The 13,507-nt window shown below is 41.0% G+C and overlaps 2 protein-coding genes across 7 annotated transcripts in view; one reads left to right on the top strand and one right to left on the bottom strand.

Annotated features, from left to right (window-relative positions):
• The window catches only part of CFAP74 (cilia and flagella associated protein 74), a 48,864-nt gene extending 47,219 nt beyond the window's left edge, over positions 1 to 1,645 (bottom strand). Inside the window, exons 1-2 of the mRNA XM_075172291.1 lie at positions 1,522 to 1,645; positions 412 to 502 (exon numbers count right to left, since the gene is read on the bottom strand). Of these exons, the coding sequence (XP_075028392.1) occupies positions 412 to 502; positions 1,522 to 1,645 (215 nt within the window). The remainder of the gene's footprint in view (positions 1 to 411; positions 503 to 1,521) is intronic.
• GABRD (gamma-aminobutyric acid type A receptor subunit delta) overlaps positions 1 to 13,507 on the top strand; it is a 112,010-nt gene that overhangs the window by 82,250 nt on the left and 16,253 nt on the right. The window contains exon 1 of one of the 6 annotated variants that reach the window (XM_075172257.1): positions 10,348 to 11,040. The exons of 4 other annotated variants lie outside the window; for them this stretch is intronic. In XM_075172257.1, the coding sequence (XP_075028358.1) occupies positions 10,973 to 11,040 (68 nt within the window). In that variant the 5' untranslated portion in view covers positions 10,348 to 10,972. Of the gene's footprint in view, positions 1 to 10,347; positions 11,041 to 13,507 lie in introns of those variants that run through there. One more of the 6 variants, XM_075172258.1, reaches the window with a different exon arrangement.

Here is a 13,507-nt window from a genome sequence, read left to right as displayed (position 1 = left end):
AACTTCTCTTTTTCCAACAGCTGCTGATGTTCTACAAGTACAGAGGGATATGAACACAACACTACATATTACAAAGAGCTGGCTGGGTTTTAGAAGAAGTGTAAGTTGGTTAGTGTAACACTCCTTTGAGGAGAGCCAATTAGCCCACATTAAGGCGGTGCAATCACTATGTTATATGTACATACCTACAATGGCTTCAGATTAAAAAGTGTCTGTCTTTATCTTACTCAGCTCATTATTTTAACAGTAGTAACCGATTTAATTTATTTTTTGTGGCAAGGTCTATATTGCCTATGACTAATTTGACAAAAAATGCATAGTTGAATTAACCAAACCTTCTCTTGAAAAGATAAGTTAACATTATAAAGGAAATTACTGTTAGAACTGGTAACAAAACAACAAATTATTTACATGCTAGAATCAGATTTGTCTCGAACTCCTTCAGAAGCATCCTTGCTTCCTATCTTGCCACCACCAGCCAACTCTTCTTCAAGCTTGTATTCTAATAGATATTAAAACAACAGTTTAATAGAGACTTTGAACTTGAAAATGCAAAGCTCTAGTATACTTGCTGTCAATTCAAAACATGGAGAATCAGAGATGACATTTTACAGCATCACTGCAGCGCATGTAAAAAGAAATTCACACGGCAAAACACACAGAATTACTATTGTACATCTGCAAACCAAAACAGGAAAATGCTCTCTGCCTTCATTATGGAAGTGTCACCAACAATCCAATGTATGTGGAAAGAAAAAACAAACAAACAAACAAAAAAACACCAAACCAAAACCAAAAACACGTGCAGGGGGGCAGGGAGGCTAATATATTGACAGGTTTTGACCAAGTTTCATTTGTTTATTTTACACTACCTTATCCTGCTGTACTGTGAAGACAGAAATTTTCTTTTTAAGTATTTATGCGATCAAGACAACGACAATGAGAATGAATAGCCTAAGCACTCTTTCTAACATAAAGATCAATATTCAGCACCACACCATACATGATAATCTGTAAAATGGTAGATATGTTGCCTCGCATAATATACTGAAACATACTTTTGGACACAATTAGAGAAATTGGCTGCCTATTAAAAGGTATCTGGTGCCAGTTTAGATGTCTTAGGGTATCCAACATCTTCATAGAGTTGAATCTGTGGAAGACTTATGCCATTCTGAAGCCAGATGAGAGTGTCTGAGGCACTTCAAGTGGCACTACATGCCAATGTATGAGCAACTGAATCAAGTCCATACAGTCAAACATTAGATTTTTACCATCAGTAACTCTGAATCAAAATGCCTTACAGAGGTAGAAAGTAGAGAATTTACTGCTACAGAAATAATTGGTTAGATTTGGATTAGTAGCAGCTGTGTAGTGTAATGCTAGAGAACACCTACTGGAATCACTGCACTTAATTGGAGTATCATTCAACCCTAGAACTGTACTGTTCCCATCTACTAAATTAGAAGACACATTAATGTTAATTTTTTGTGAGTCATCAAAACAATTCATCATTTTCACCTTCCCAGTGTTCTTCCACATTAGAGAACTGACCAGCTTTGTATTCTTTTTCTTCCTCTTCCAGAAATGGTAGAAGAGATTTTTGCTCTTCTTCCTTACTATAACTGATCTCGTTATCTTCCATACTGATGCTCTTTCAAAACAACCAGGCTAAGGAAGAGAAGAGCACACGTTTTATATATATAATCTCCAAGAACTTGCATAGTGGTGACTATATCTCGAGATTAATTAATAGCATTCAGTAAATTCTTAATGCATGTGAAATAACTGGATACAATCACACACCTTTGTACTAGTCACACATTTTGAAGATCAACTTATAAAAAAGAAAGGACACTGCCATTTTAAATTTTTTTGTAGTAACAATCAGTTCAATAATAAAACAAACCTTCTGAATGTATTTTATCCACTTAGGCAACCACTTTACTCAGACTGATTAGGCAACATCTCCAACAAACACTACTTGCTCTTGCATCTTATGCAGTTCTCCAGGTTAAATAAACTGTTCTCAAATGTTGATACAATTTATTAGAATTCCGTAAATTCTATACATCATCTAGCATGAGTTATTACCAATGGCTGAGCATTTCATCAATATCTTACTCATACAGAGACTTGTACATATGATTAATTTTAATGAAGATGGTAGCCCAGCTTTTAGTGTATTTATGTAAATCCTTTTGCAGAACTCAAAAACATGAACTAGAAGAGAGTATCTATTTTCTCTAGTTAAGGAACAGAGAAAATGCTCCATTGAATTTGAAGTATGAAGTAGACTAACTAAATTATAAGAACCTCCTTAAAACCAAGACAGAATTCCTACACTAGACTATGGTTGATTTAAGGATGTTAGCAGCACTAAAAAGTAACACAAACACAAATAGAGCTGCCAATGCACCAGTAGTAGCCCAAATACTTCCTGCTACGCTACTGCATTGTCAGGTAGTGCAACTCCAACGCAACAAAGCTTTGGGTAAATTCGGCCAAAATCTACAGTATGGTAGAAGGCCCAGAGGCTTCTGTAAGGAAATCACCAGCCAGACAGCGAAAGCCACACTGCTGCCACGACTCGCCACCGTACAGAGCACCACACGGCACCCGAACCTCGCCTTGTCAGAACCATCCCACACCGGATTCACGCGGTATACCAGCAATACCACGAGCGACCGCACGGTACAGGCCACCACGGCAGGGCCGCTGCCAGGAGCCCGCCCCGGGGCCGGCAACGGGCCTGCGGCAAAACCGCCCGCACCGGAGCGCCTCCCTGCTAACAGCCGCTCAAGGGTCAGCCCGCCGAGCGAGCCGGGGCCGGGGCCAGACCAGCCCTGCGGGGGGCCGGGGCGTCGAGGTGCCGTTACGGGGACCACGACACCTCCCTCGCTCCCTCCCACCCGCGGAGGCGGGCAGGGCAGGGCAGGGCAGGGCAGGGCAGGGCAGGGCAGGGCAGGGCAGGGCAGGGCAGGGCAGACGGGCCGTTCCCACGACCCCCGCCCGCCCACCGCCGCTCCGCACGCCGCAGCCCAACCCACAGCCTCACCGCCTCCTATCTCCGCGGCTGCGCCCGGCGGCCCGTTGGATCCGCTGCCACGGCAACGGAGCAAACCACCGCGATGGCGCGGCAGGGGCGCCGGGGAGAGTCCGGGCCCCCTGGAGCCGCTGAAGGAGGCTGGCGCGGCTCGCCGTGCCCCCCCCGCCCCGCGGGGTGGTGCGTGCCGGCGTGCCGGGGCGGGCGGCGCGGCGGGCTCTGGCAGGGCGGCGGGGGCCGCCCGCCCGCCGGCGGTGGCCTACATTGAGAGAGAGCGAATAAATTTATCGTGAGCAAATTCCTGCTTCTAAATTCTCGCTTCTAAATTTGCACTCTTACAAGCACGCAGAATTACACGACGTAGGGCGGATATTCATGGGTTTATTCAAGCCAATGAATTACAGAGATTTGAACCAGCTGAGCAGTTGATCAGGGTTTTTTCTGCTTGACGATTATTTTATTTTTAGTAGTGTTGGTTAAAATACGAACTACTATGAAACGCAATGTCTTTCCGGTTTTGATTGGCAAGATTTTTTATACGTTTTTGTGAGCTTTTGACAGGTTCTCTAGTACATAAAAGGATGACGGGTACTTTAAAAATACGGTGGCATTAATGTTTCCATTAATGTGAATAATTACACAGGCGAGAGTACTGACACCTGCTCAGCCTGTCCTGGGCGTCTAGTTCAGGTGATTTCAGGTAATTGAAATGGGAGAAATTTTCAGTGAACTTTCAGCTTAGTATTTATTCTACATACATTTATAAATTTTAAGCAAGTTGGTGACATTATGATTAAAAAAAATCTTTGTAGTGAATTCACATGACTTTCTGCAATGCAGAAGTCATACAGATTTGAGGTTGGAGTACACACATTATAGAATACTGAGGATTTCCGAGTTTCAATCCAGAATGAAGCTGTCTTAAATGGCTTTTCAGAAATAAGCCTGTACTATTCTGACAATAGGATTTCACCATTAGTTACTAATTAAAGGTTATTACAGCAAAAATCATGTGTATTGATCATGCTGCCCATTTGTGTCACATTCCGAATGCTTCCTCTAGCTTCAGCAGAAACTGCAGATTTTGAGGTTCCTTGTAACACTTCAGTAATTGTTACAAATATGCACAAAATCACATTAAAAAGTATTTAGATGATATTTCAGTAATTTACACAATAAAGCTAAATGTCTATTCATAAAATGTGTCTCAAGTGGAGTATTCTCAGTTCTCCAGAGGAATCTTCTGGACCTGCGTGTATGCTACCATGCGTTCAGTTACCGGATTTTAGCTCTTAATTGGTAATTAACTAGGTTTCCTTTCTATCTTATTCCATGTATTACCTTGACAAAGTTAAGGAACAGTGCAGTTCAATTCCCAGAAAAGCAGATTCTTGTCCCTTATTCTTGGCACTAGGCCTAAATGACATGCGAGAGAAATTCAGCCATTCAAAGATTCAAAGGGATTCGGTTACTAAACTATTGGGACACCATTCTTTAAGCGGAGCTCTATACTGAAATACACGCTGATCTGTACATAGAGACGGAAGGCATTCTCAGATTTATTTAACTGAAAGTGTTCCTCAATTGTAAGCAATATTTCTGTAATTTTTTATTATTTCTGTAATTTTTTATAGTTGCTATGAGAAGTAAGGTCTGTTTTTTTGATACCAACCATATAAGCACATGCTGCTAACCTAAGTATTTGTTTCCACTGGCACCCACAGTATAGAGTATATATTATTCACAGTGACCAATTAATTGTCCTACACTTATGCTATAGGTCCTCATTCCTTAGAAAAGTAGGAACATTCTTAGCTCTATAGATGGTGGAATCTTGATTTTATGGCATCTATTCATATTACATAAAACAAATTACATACAGACATTTGCAGGATTAAAGCTACAAGATGTAGGCTAAAAATATGCAGTGATTAACTGTATAGCTCTCTCTGCAGATCTAGAATAGATATAACTGTTGTTAACTCTGAACCTGCCGGTTCTCACACTCCGGTTCTCACACTCTCACACTAGTCAGGATGTAAAAGATCCAAGCATGGTTTTTTCCCTCAAGAAAACACTTGTAAGAACACCTGGTAATATCACTGATTTTCAGTTTCTTGTGATATTTGTATTCAGGGTATTTATTCAGTCCCAGTTTACAACTGTTCGGACAATTTTCATAACAACAACAACAACAAAAGATAACTGTAGTTTTAGCAACAAATAAATACGAGTTTAACCTTTAAGTTTCCTAAAAACCTAACCAGCACTTGAGTCAAAAAAGAAGAGCTGATCTGTAACTTTGCTGTAAACCACACTGGATTATAACCACTGCTGCAGCCAGAGACATAGCATTCGGAGATGATTAGAAACTGAATTGTCGTTCTGTAGGAAATGTTGCTGTAGTATTCACTTGAACAAAGCTCAAATTGCTAATCCATCTTAATACAGAAATACCAGATGTTTTGTTATTGAAGTTTTACAACAGCCCCTTTCCATCAGAGTGCACACTACCCGTTACATCTGACTGCATGATTTCCTGGCCACTGGTCATGATTTTCTGGCAGGTGAATAATTTGTCACTAGGGAAAAGCAATCTAGATTTTCATCTTCCATATAGATGCAAGAGGAGAGAAGATATCTGCAGTTCCTCTGAAGATGTTAAATTATGGCTCTCCAGACAAGTTCGTATCTCCCAATCCACAATTTACGTCTATCAACTTAAAGGCAGTGAACTTATTCCAGCTTCCAGCTCCAGGAGATTTACAAAAAGGCATCGGTTGATTGATGCTACTCTTCTAGATTTTGTAGGCACTGACCACTAGTGATACATCTCTGAGAAACTGGATCACGGTGTGTGCATGTATAAATTAAAATCCTGCTGTTTTCTTACTGTGAAGTTAAATTTAGAGGCTACTTCAGTACCACCTCGTGATCAATTTGAAACTTAGTAGAACCGGACAGTTCAGTTTGCTGTATGGCTACATACTGTGCTTCTACAGGCGGTTGGTATTTCTTTTCTGAACGTTTCCAAGGTGACAGTAGCTCATATATGGAGCTCTCCAGCTTTTAGGCAGGAAGACATGCCAATAATGGAATCTTAACTTTTGCAGTGTGGTTCATCTCAGATTACATAAACCAACTTCTCTGCCCCTGTTCTATGATACGGATCAACGTTTGACTGTAAACAATGGCAAAACATTGATAAGCGTCTTACCAATGAGTCGTCCCTACAGATGTAGTAAGAAAGAGTGAGAGGGGCATTTGCTATCAGGGTGCTCCACAGAGGAACGACCAGGGATGACATCAGCTGGGAGCGCACCATTGAGAGCAACACATCTGGAGCAAGACAGTCATCTCCAGTCCTGGAACTAGCCCTGGCTTGGGGGCAAAGTGGGGAATTTCATCCCAAATCTGTTGCACAGAGAAGAGGAAAAGAGGGCAAAGTTTCTGGCCGCACTGCGCTTTGTGATCATCAAAAAAATCTATGCAGACTGAGAGAGGAATTGGAAACAGACAAAACCTGGATTTCTCAGCCAGCGCTTTAGGTGAAAGGAAAATTAAGGTTGTGGTTATACTGATATTTATTAAATACAGACATCCAAACAGTATAAGTACAGTACAACCTCTGAAATGAGCTAAATATTTCCACCATGCAATTGCCACTGATATTCCCAAATCTCATTTATAAAAATAGGAATATGTGTGTAATTTATATACCTAGAGACATTTGGCGACGTTGCCACAACAATCTTTCACGAGCAGTTTATGTGGAATCGTGGAAGAGTGAAACTAATGATCCATGTGGTACATTTTTTGCCCCTAAAAAATATATGTGACAATATGACATCTTTACTTTGCTGGCAGTAAAACCACCTGTCCTGTTTAGAAAATGATCTATTAAGAATATCAGGTAATGCAGTGCAACTGTAAAATAAATTTAAATAATGTCCTTTTGATATGCTCTCAAATCCTGAGGTAATAAAGGACTATGAAAACTTGTTATTTGGCCCAAATCACTGAGCATATTTCTCCTCAATCCCATCAAATTATGCTCTCCAATAAATTATTTTACAGTAGCAGTTACAGAAGTATGGATGACTATGATCAGGAAAAAGTCACACCTGTTACATGTTCCAGAAGAAAAATACTTGACAGCTTTTGAAATGTGGGTTTCTGGTTTTATTTACAGTAAAATATTACTTCAAAGTTGTGACCTTTGCTTACTACTTGAGAAAGGGTACTTCAAAAATTACAATAATGTTTCAATGATATTTACTTGTAAAATTGTCCAGCTGTGGCCGGAGCCCATCAACTTTTGATAGGCTGACATGGTCAGATAATATGAAAATACTGACCCAGGTATCACGTTGGTTGTTATTACATTGCTTTGCCAGATCTACTATAGCTTTATGGGTACAACACCAAAGATGAAAGTTTGTTCCAAACTGTGTAACTGTGACCTGACAAGCTGGTCATGTTGGAGCACGGCTTAATCTCATGCAGTCTCTGATGATCCATCTGAGCTCCATATGCAAGGTCAGATCATAGGATGGGTATTTTCATAAAAGCTAGTGCCTGCAGCCATACGGATTGAGGAGAGGTGATAATTTAGTAGAGTGATAAAAAGGCTTAAGAAAAATTTAGTATCATGGGCCATCTTTTGAAGAATATTTGACAGTTCCAAGCCAGTAGCTAAGGGAAAGCTTTAATTATTTTCAAGAGGATTAGATGAGTAAGATTTGGGGAGCTTATTTATTTTGTTTTGTTTTGATGTTTTAATAGCAATTTTAATTGTTTTTTAATCTATCTCTTGAGCAATTTTAATCTGTCATTGACTGTAAAGACTTTGGGATATTCTAGAATTGTAGGAAATGAAATATATTGTTGATCATTATTATTTTATCCCCTCTCTTCCCTTTGGCTAATAGGAATTACTGATTTTGAGTGGGGGTGTACATATATAAGAGCCTATTTTGCTTAAATAGGTATTTGTATGCAGAATCAACTAAAAACAAGGCTGAATGTCCTGAATTGTCCTTCTTCTATATAATATAGAGGATATAATCAAGGCTCATATACATCAAATCTAATTTATTTACCTGAGAGAAGTTACACATTCATTTTAAGATTTTGTGGGAATGGATCTTAGAACATCTCTTTTTCTGAAATACAGACACAAAGTGGTAGCTAAATCAGTCCCATGAAAATAACATAAGATTTTGTTAAACCCAGGCACTATTATGGTAGTGATGGAAAACTCCCCATATGTATTTCTTTCATTCATGATGACATTATTAATCCAAATCTATAGTATAAAACCTTGATCATTCAAGATGATTTCAGCAATTGGATAAATATCCCTATGCAATGCCCAGTGAAATGAATGGGACAGTTAATTTTTTCCAGGGATAATCAGAACCCTGATAATTTACCTCGATCACCAGATTTTTTCAGAAAAAATAGTAAAATCCTGAGGCTAAACATATTCCCCTCACAATTGCATTGAAGATTTTGTGGGCAGTCACTGTTTTTGGCTGTAGAGCTGCTGAAGAAGGAGCATAGTGGTAGAAGGAGAAGTAAGAAAGAGAACTAGCTCAATGAGTTTAGAGAAAATATGTAGGTGATACTCTTCCTCTTTTTCTTTTTTGCAATATCAGAACCACTGAGAGAAAAAAACTTTTTCATAGGACCACAGTGAGTAAGGCTGAAAGTGTAGTTGTAGAAATACAATTCTTTCAGTAATGATTCTTTTACAGGATTGCCATTGTATTTTTACTTGTTTTAATGGTCAAATTTGTATCAATGTCTATCCCTTTAGAGCATATGTAGCCATGATGTACTTACACCAACACACAAATACACACACTCACACACTTATATATGTGTTATACTTGTATAAACTACACATACACACACACTCATTCTAAATGTACAAATTACCTCGTCTGATTTTTGCTATTTTTACAGATGTATGTTGAAGACATAGAAAACTTCTTTTTTACTAGTCAATTAGATGACAGCTGTCTAGCCAGAGAAAACCAACACCAAGGAATTCTCAGAGTAGGTACATAGCTCATTGGAACGCCACCCTTAAGAGTAGGAAAAACATGAAAAAATGTCAACTGAAAATATCCTGAAAGGTGTAAATCTGTTCTTTACAAGGAGAGACAAAATCATTCTGTTCTGTATGTCACCCTGTAAATTCCATTTAAAAACTTTGGTTTCCCTCCTCCAAAAAAACAGTTTTCATGCAACAATCCAACTACTTGAGTTTAAATTTAGGTCTTTTCCTCTTTAGTGTGCATTAGCTGCAGGCATGACCATTGAAATGTGTAGAGGAAGGAAAAGATCGGAAAGAAAATAACCCCCCACATCATTCTTACACTTTTATGACATATGATCTTATGTGTGTATGTACGTTTGTGTACGTATTGTGTACACCTCTACACAATCTGTAGATAATCTGTACACGTATTCTCCTCCTGGATTCCACGGGGCTGTTATTCCCCTCACCCACAACCCCTTAGTTGCCAATTGAAATATTGGTATTAAATAATAATACAAAATTAAGCATATGAAAAGATAAATTCAACACTTTACCCCAGGTGCATCCTTTCATTTGATTAAGGTATCTGCACATTCATTTTTGCTTTACGACACAATTTCTTTAAAATGTCTCCTTCACAGTGTTTCCTTTGTGGGTTGGTTTTAAAATTGTCATTCTACATTGAACAGCACCAAAAAGCAGAGGAGGTGCAGGAGGAGAGACGAAAAGAGCGAATATGGAGGAGAAAATCAAGTTTGACCTGCAAGTAAAGATGAAACCAAACTCCCGAAAAGCCTTCTGGCCGGGCTCCCTACTGGCGTTCCTTAAGCGCAAGCGGAGGTCCCCGAGAGTTTGCAAGGCTCAAAAGATGGAAACGTGCACGGCGTTATTGAGTGCTAAGGATGTCAGCCCCCGAGCAACCGTGGGATGGAGTATTGCAAATGCAGTTTCACAGCTCCGTGCTCGCTGAAGTAACCTGAAGCGTTTCACTTTAGAGAAGCCCCTCAGGAATCTGAGCGACGAGGCAGAAGTTTGTAAAACCTCGGGTCTGCCTCTTTCGGTTTTGTACCGCCAGCCTGGGACAGCTTTCGGAAAGCGAAGAGGTGGCACTTTCCCCTCACCAGAGTCGCCCCTATTTATATTCCCTCTTCCCGAGGACGGGCTGCAGCTGCGGCCGCCCCGGAGCTGTGCAGCCGCGATTTGCACAGGCAGGGACGGGGGCGGGGGCGGGGGGAGGCGGCAGCGGGCCTCCGGCGCACAGCGGCTGCCGGTGCCTGCAGTTCACATGCCCTCTCCTGTGCCGGGGAAACCTGCTCCTCGTCTCACCCCGAGCTCGGCCCGGGCTGCCCGCGCTCCATGGCTGAATCGCCTTTGCCCTTAGCTCGGGCTGCATCTCCCTCTTCCTCCCCGTGATTATTTGCACAGGACATGTCTAGTACCTCCGGAGCACTTTTACGTTGCTCCCCCCCGCGCTCGGTGGGATTAATCTATCGTTTTGGAGGTTATTTTCGCCAACCAGCCTTGCACCCGGGAAGACCGGCCGGGGGAAGAGCGAGGCGCTTCTGACAGCAGCAGAGGTATGCCAAGGCAGGGCGGCGGAGCCGGGCGGGGGTGAGCCGGCGAGCGCAGCCGAGGTGCCACCCCGCAGAGGAGGAGGGCTGCCCTGCTACCTGCTCCCCATTTCTGGCTGCCTGCATGGCTCCCGGGCACTGTAGAGATTGTGGGGGCTGCCGCTGCTGAGCAACAATACATTGCTTTAAACTCAGCCTCAACTTACCACCGCAAGCAAGGATGGCAACACTACTGGAGCTTTGGAGCTGCCAAGAGAGCCAGGGAACCTGGGTTTTGTTTGCCACTGTCTAATAAATGGGAGTAAAATGGAATTTCTTACCTGGGTTTTTCCTGCCTTGGTTCTACTGTGCACCCAACAGCACAGGTGTATCAGGTAAGAAAACGCCTTATCGTTCTTTCTTAGACTGGCCTTAGACAGCCGTTCTTTCGGTGTGGCTGGGGTGACAAATGCCAGCTCTGGCTGTAGCTTCCACTCCCACTTTTGCCCAGGGATGCTCTCCCTTTAAGGACTACGACTGCTTTGAGTGAGTTCAGTAGAAAAAGGGGTCTTGACTGAAGAGTTTCCTCAGTGTGCCCCATCTTTTTTTTTTCTTTTTCTAGCATAGGATGCACTTCTGCCAACCGAGCAGCAGTTTCTTGGGTTACTTAAGGGGTGTGTTTTTAACAGGATGCCTGTGGAAGCCTTTTCCCGAGGGCACTTACTCTAAATTGGGGGCAATCACTTTTTGTAATGGCACTGCATATCCCAGCACAGCCTCATCCCCTTAAACAGCTCTGTAGGGGGCCTGCTTGAACATGAAACTCTTCCATAAAACCCAGCACAACCAGTGGGGTATTACTGAACATCTTTGCTTAGGGCCTCCATAGGCACAATTAAAAAACCCAAAATACAGACGTTCCTTTCTAATGGGTTCATTAAGTCTCCTGAACTTGAGATAAGAGGAAGAGACTGGCAGAGATCTTAGAAAAAACGTTTGAAGAACACCAACCATTTCTTAAAATAATAAAGTGTAAAGATATATATTTGCAATTCTCAGTCATATTTATTCAGAGGTGTTAGCTAGGCAACCAGCTATGTTCTGTATATATTCTCTACAGATCTGGAGGCTGTATGTGGAGAAAGCTTGCCATGATTATGCAATGAAAATAGAAGGGGGAGTAAAAAAGAACTTGCTACATGTAAAAACATGCCTACATCATCCAGAGCAAAGATGGTGTGGTATTAAAGGGGTCTTCCTACTTCTACTTTATAGACATTATTGATAGCTTCAGAGGAGTATAAGAAGCAAAGTGATAATTGTAGTAAGACATAACATTGCTGTTACAGTTTTTGGTATTAATTGGTGAGATCTGATTTTTTTCACTGGGAAGGAAAAGGATCTTGCATTAGAGGAAGTGTCAAGTCAACTGCTCTTATTCAGGACTGACATAATGATTTATCCTATGACCTTGAATCTGTTATCCAGGGTCAGATCCTGACACCCTCGTGCTCTGAAGCAATCCAGTATTACAGCGAAGGCAGAGAAAATACTGCTTATGACCTAAGGGCAGCAAGATCTTGACCATAATTTCAGTGATCCTTTTTTTCTCTGTCTGCACTTGGGCTAGCATTAAGTATTTTGGTTGAAAAGTGGTGTTTAAGTATAAAAGAAGAACAAAAGAATTTTAAGGAAGAGTCAGCCTTCTCAGCCTCCGTCTTCAAGGTCTGTTTCTAGGCACAGCAACTGCCAGGATATGTGCAACCTCTAATTTGTTGGATAAATTGTTTTACATTTGGATTAATTACCTAGTTACTTGACTTTCTTCCTCCAATTACACAATAGTGATGAGTTGTTTGTTAGAAATATATATACTTGTGGCAGAGTAAGGCAAGGCAAATTCTAGCTTGTGAAATTCCAACTGTTCAGTTTGTAGTTTTCCAAATATGCCAAAGTGTAAGACATGCAGTGGTCATTGAAAACTGCTCTGTTTAGTACAACACTTTTCTGAAGATTGAGGATTTAGCATGACTATGGCAGGACATTTTTAGTCTTGTAAAAAGTGAGTAACCTTGCTTACGTGTGTACTTTTGATGAGTTAAACAGGACAAAATTTTATCCTTGCATCAGTAAAATTACTCACACATAGATGACCTGGAAAATAATTCCCCTTGTAAGGGCCCAAGAGGCACATGAACTTCCTTATTCTTCTTCCTTGGAGTTCTGTAATATGATATTACATATAATTATTTTTGGTAAGAGATGCTTTTATGAAGAGCGTGGTTTTATAATAATGGGCCAAACTGCCAATAGCTACATTTTATTGCTCTGATTTTGTTTTCTAAATGCAATGTGATTCATGGTTACGGTGACAGAGGCCATCCAAAACCACTAAGTTCTCCACTTGTGAGTTCTATGGACTGTATATCGACAGGTGCAAGCAAAAATATATTCAAAAACGGAAGAATATTTCAGCGAGTTCTGAACTCAGTGGTATGACATAAGACTTCCCAAAGGCAAAACTGCCTATTAAAATAATGTTGTGGTTTGGCAGAGGAGGGAAGTGGGGAATACCTGTAGTCTGCTTCCTCACAGCATTTTTGAATATCCTTTCAGGGTGCTTTAGAGGGCTGTATTTGAAGCAATTTCTCTGTCATGTGTGCTATTTGACTGAAGTGAATGAGCCAAATTCAGCCTAAGTCAGCACATCCTACTTATGCTAGTGCTGTTTTCAGGTAAACATTTTTAAAAAGTAGTATTTTGTGGTCTGCTTGAGACAGTGATTAGTGGCAAGAAATTTGGTATTTATATGATTGACAGCTCTTTGGGGCAATGACTGTAGCTTCCACTGTTTTATCGGAG

The sequence above is a fragment of the Calonectris borealis genome, chromosome 23, assembly GCF_964195595.1.
Source record: "Calonectris borealis chromosome 23, bCalBor7.hap1.2, whole genome shotgun sequence".
NCBI classification, from domain to species: Eukaryota; Metazoa; Chordata; class Aves; order Procellariiformes; family Procellariidae; genus Calonectris; species Calonectris borealis.
This window is presented reverse-complemented; position numbering and strand designations above follow the sequence as displayed.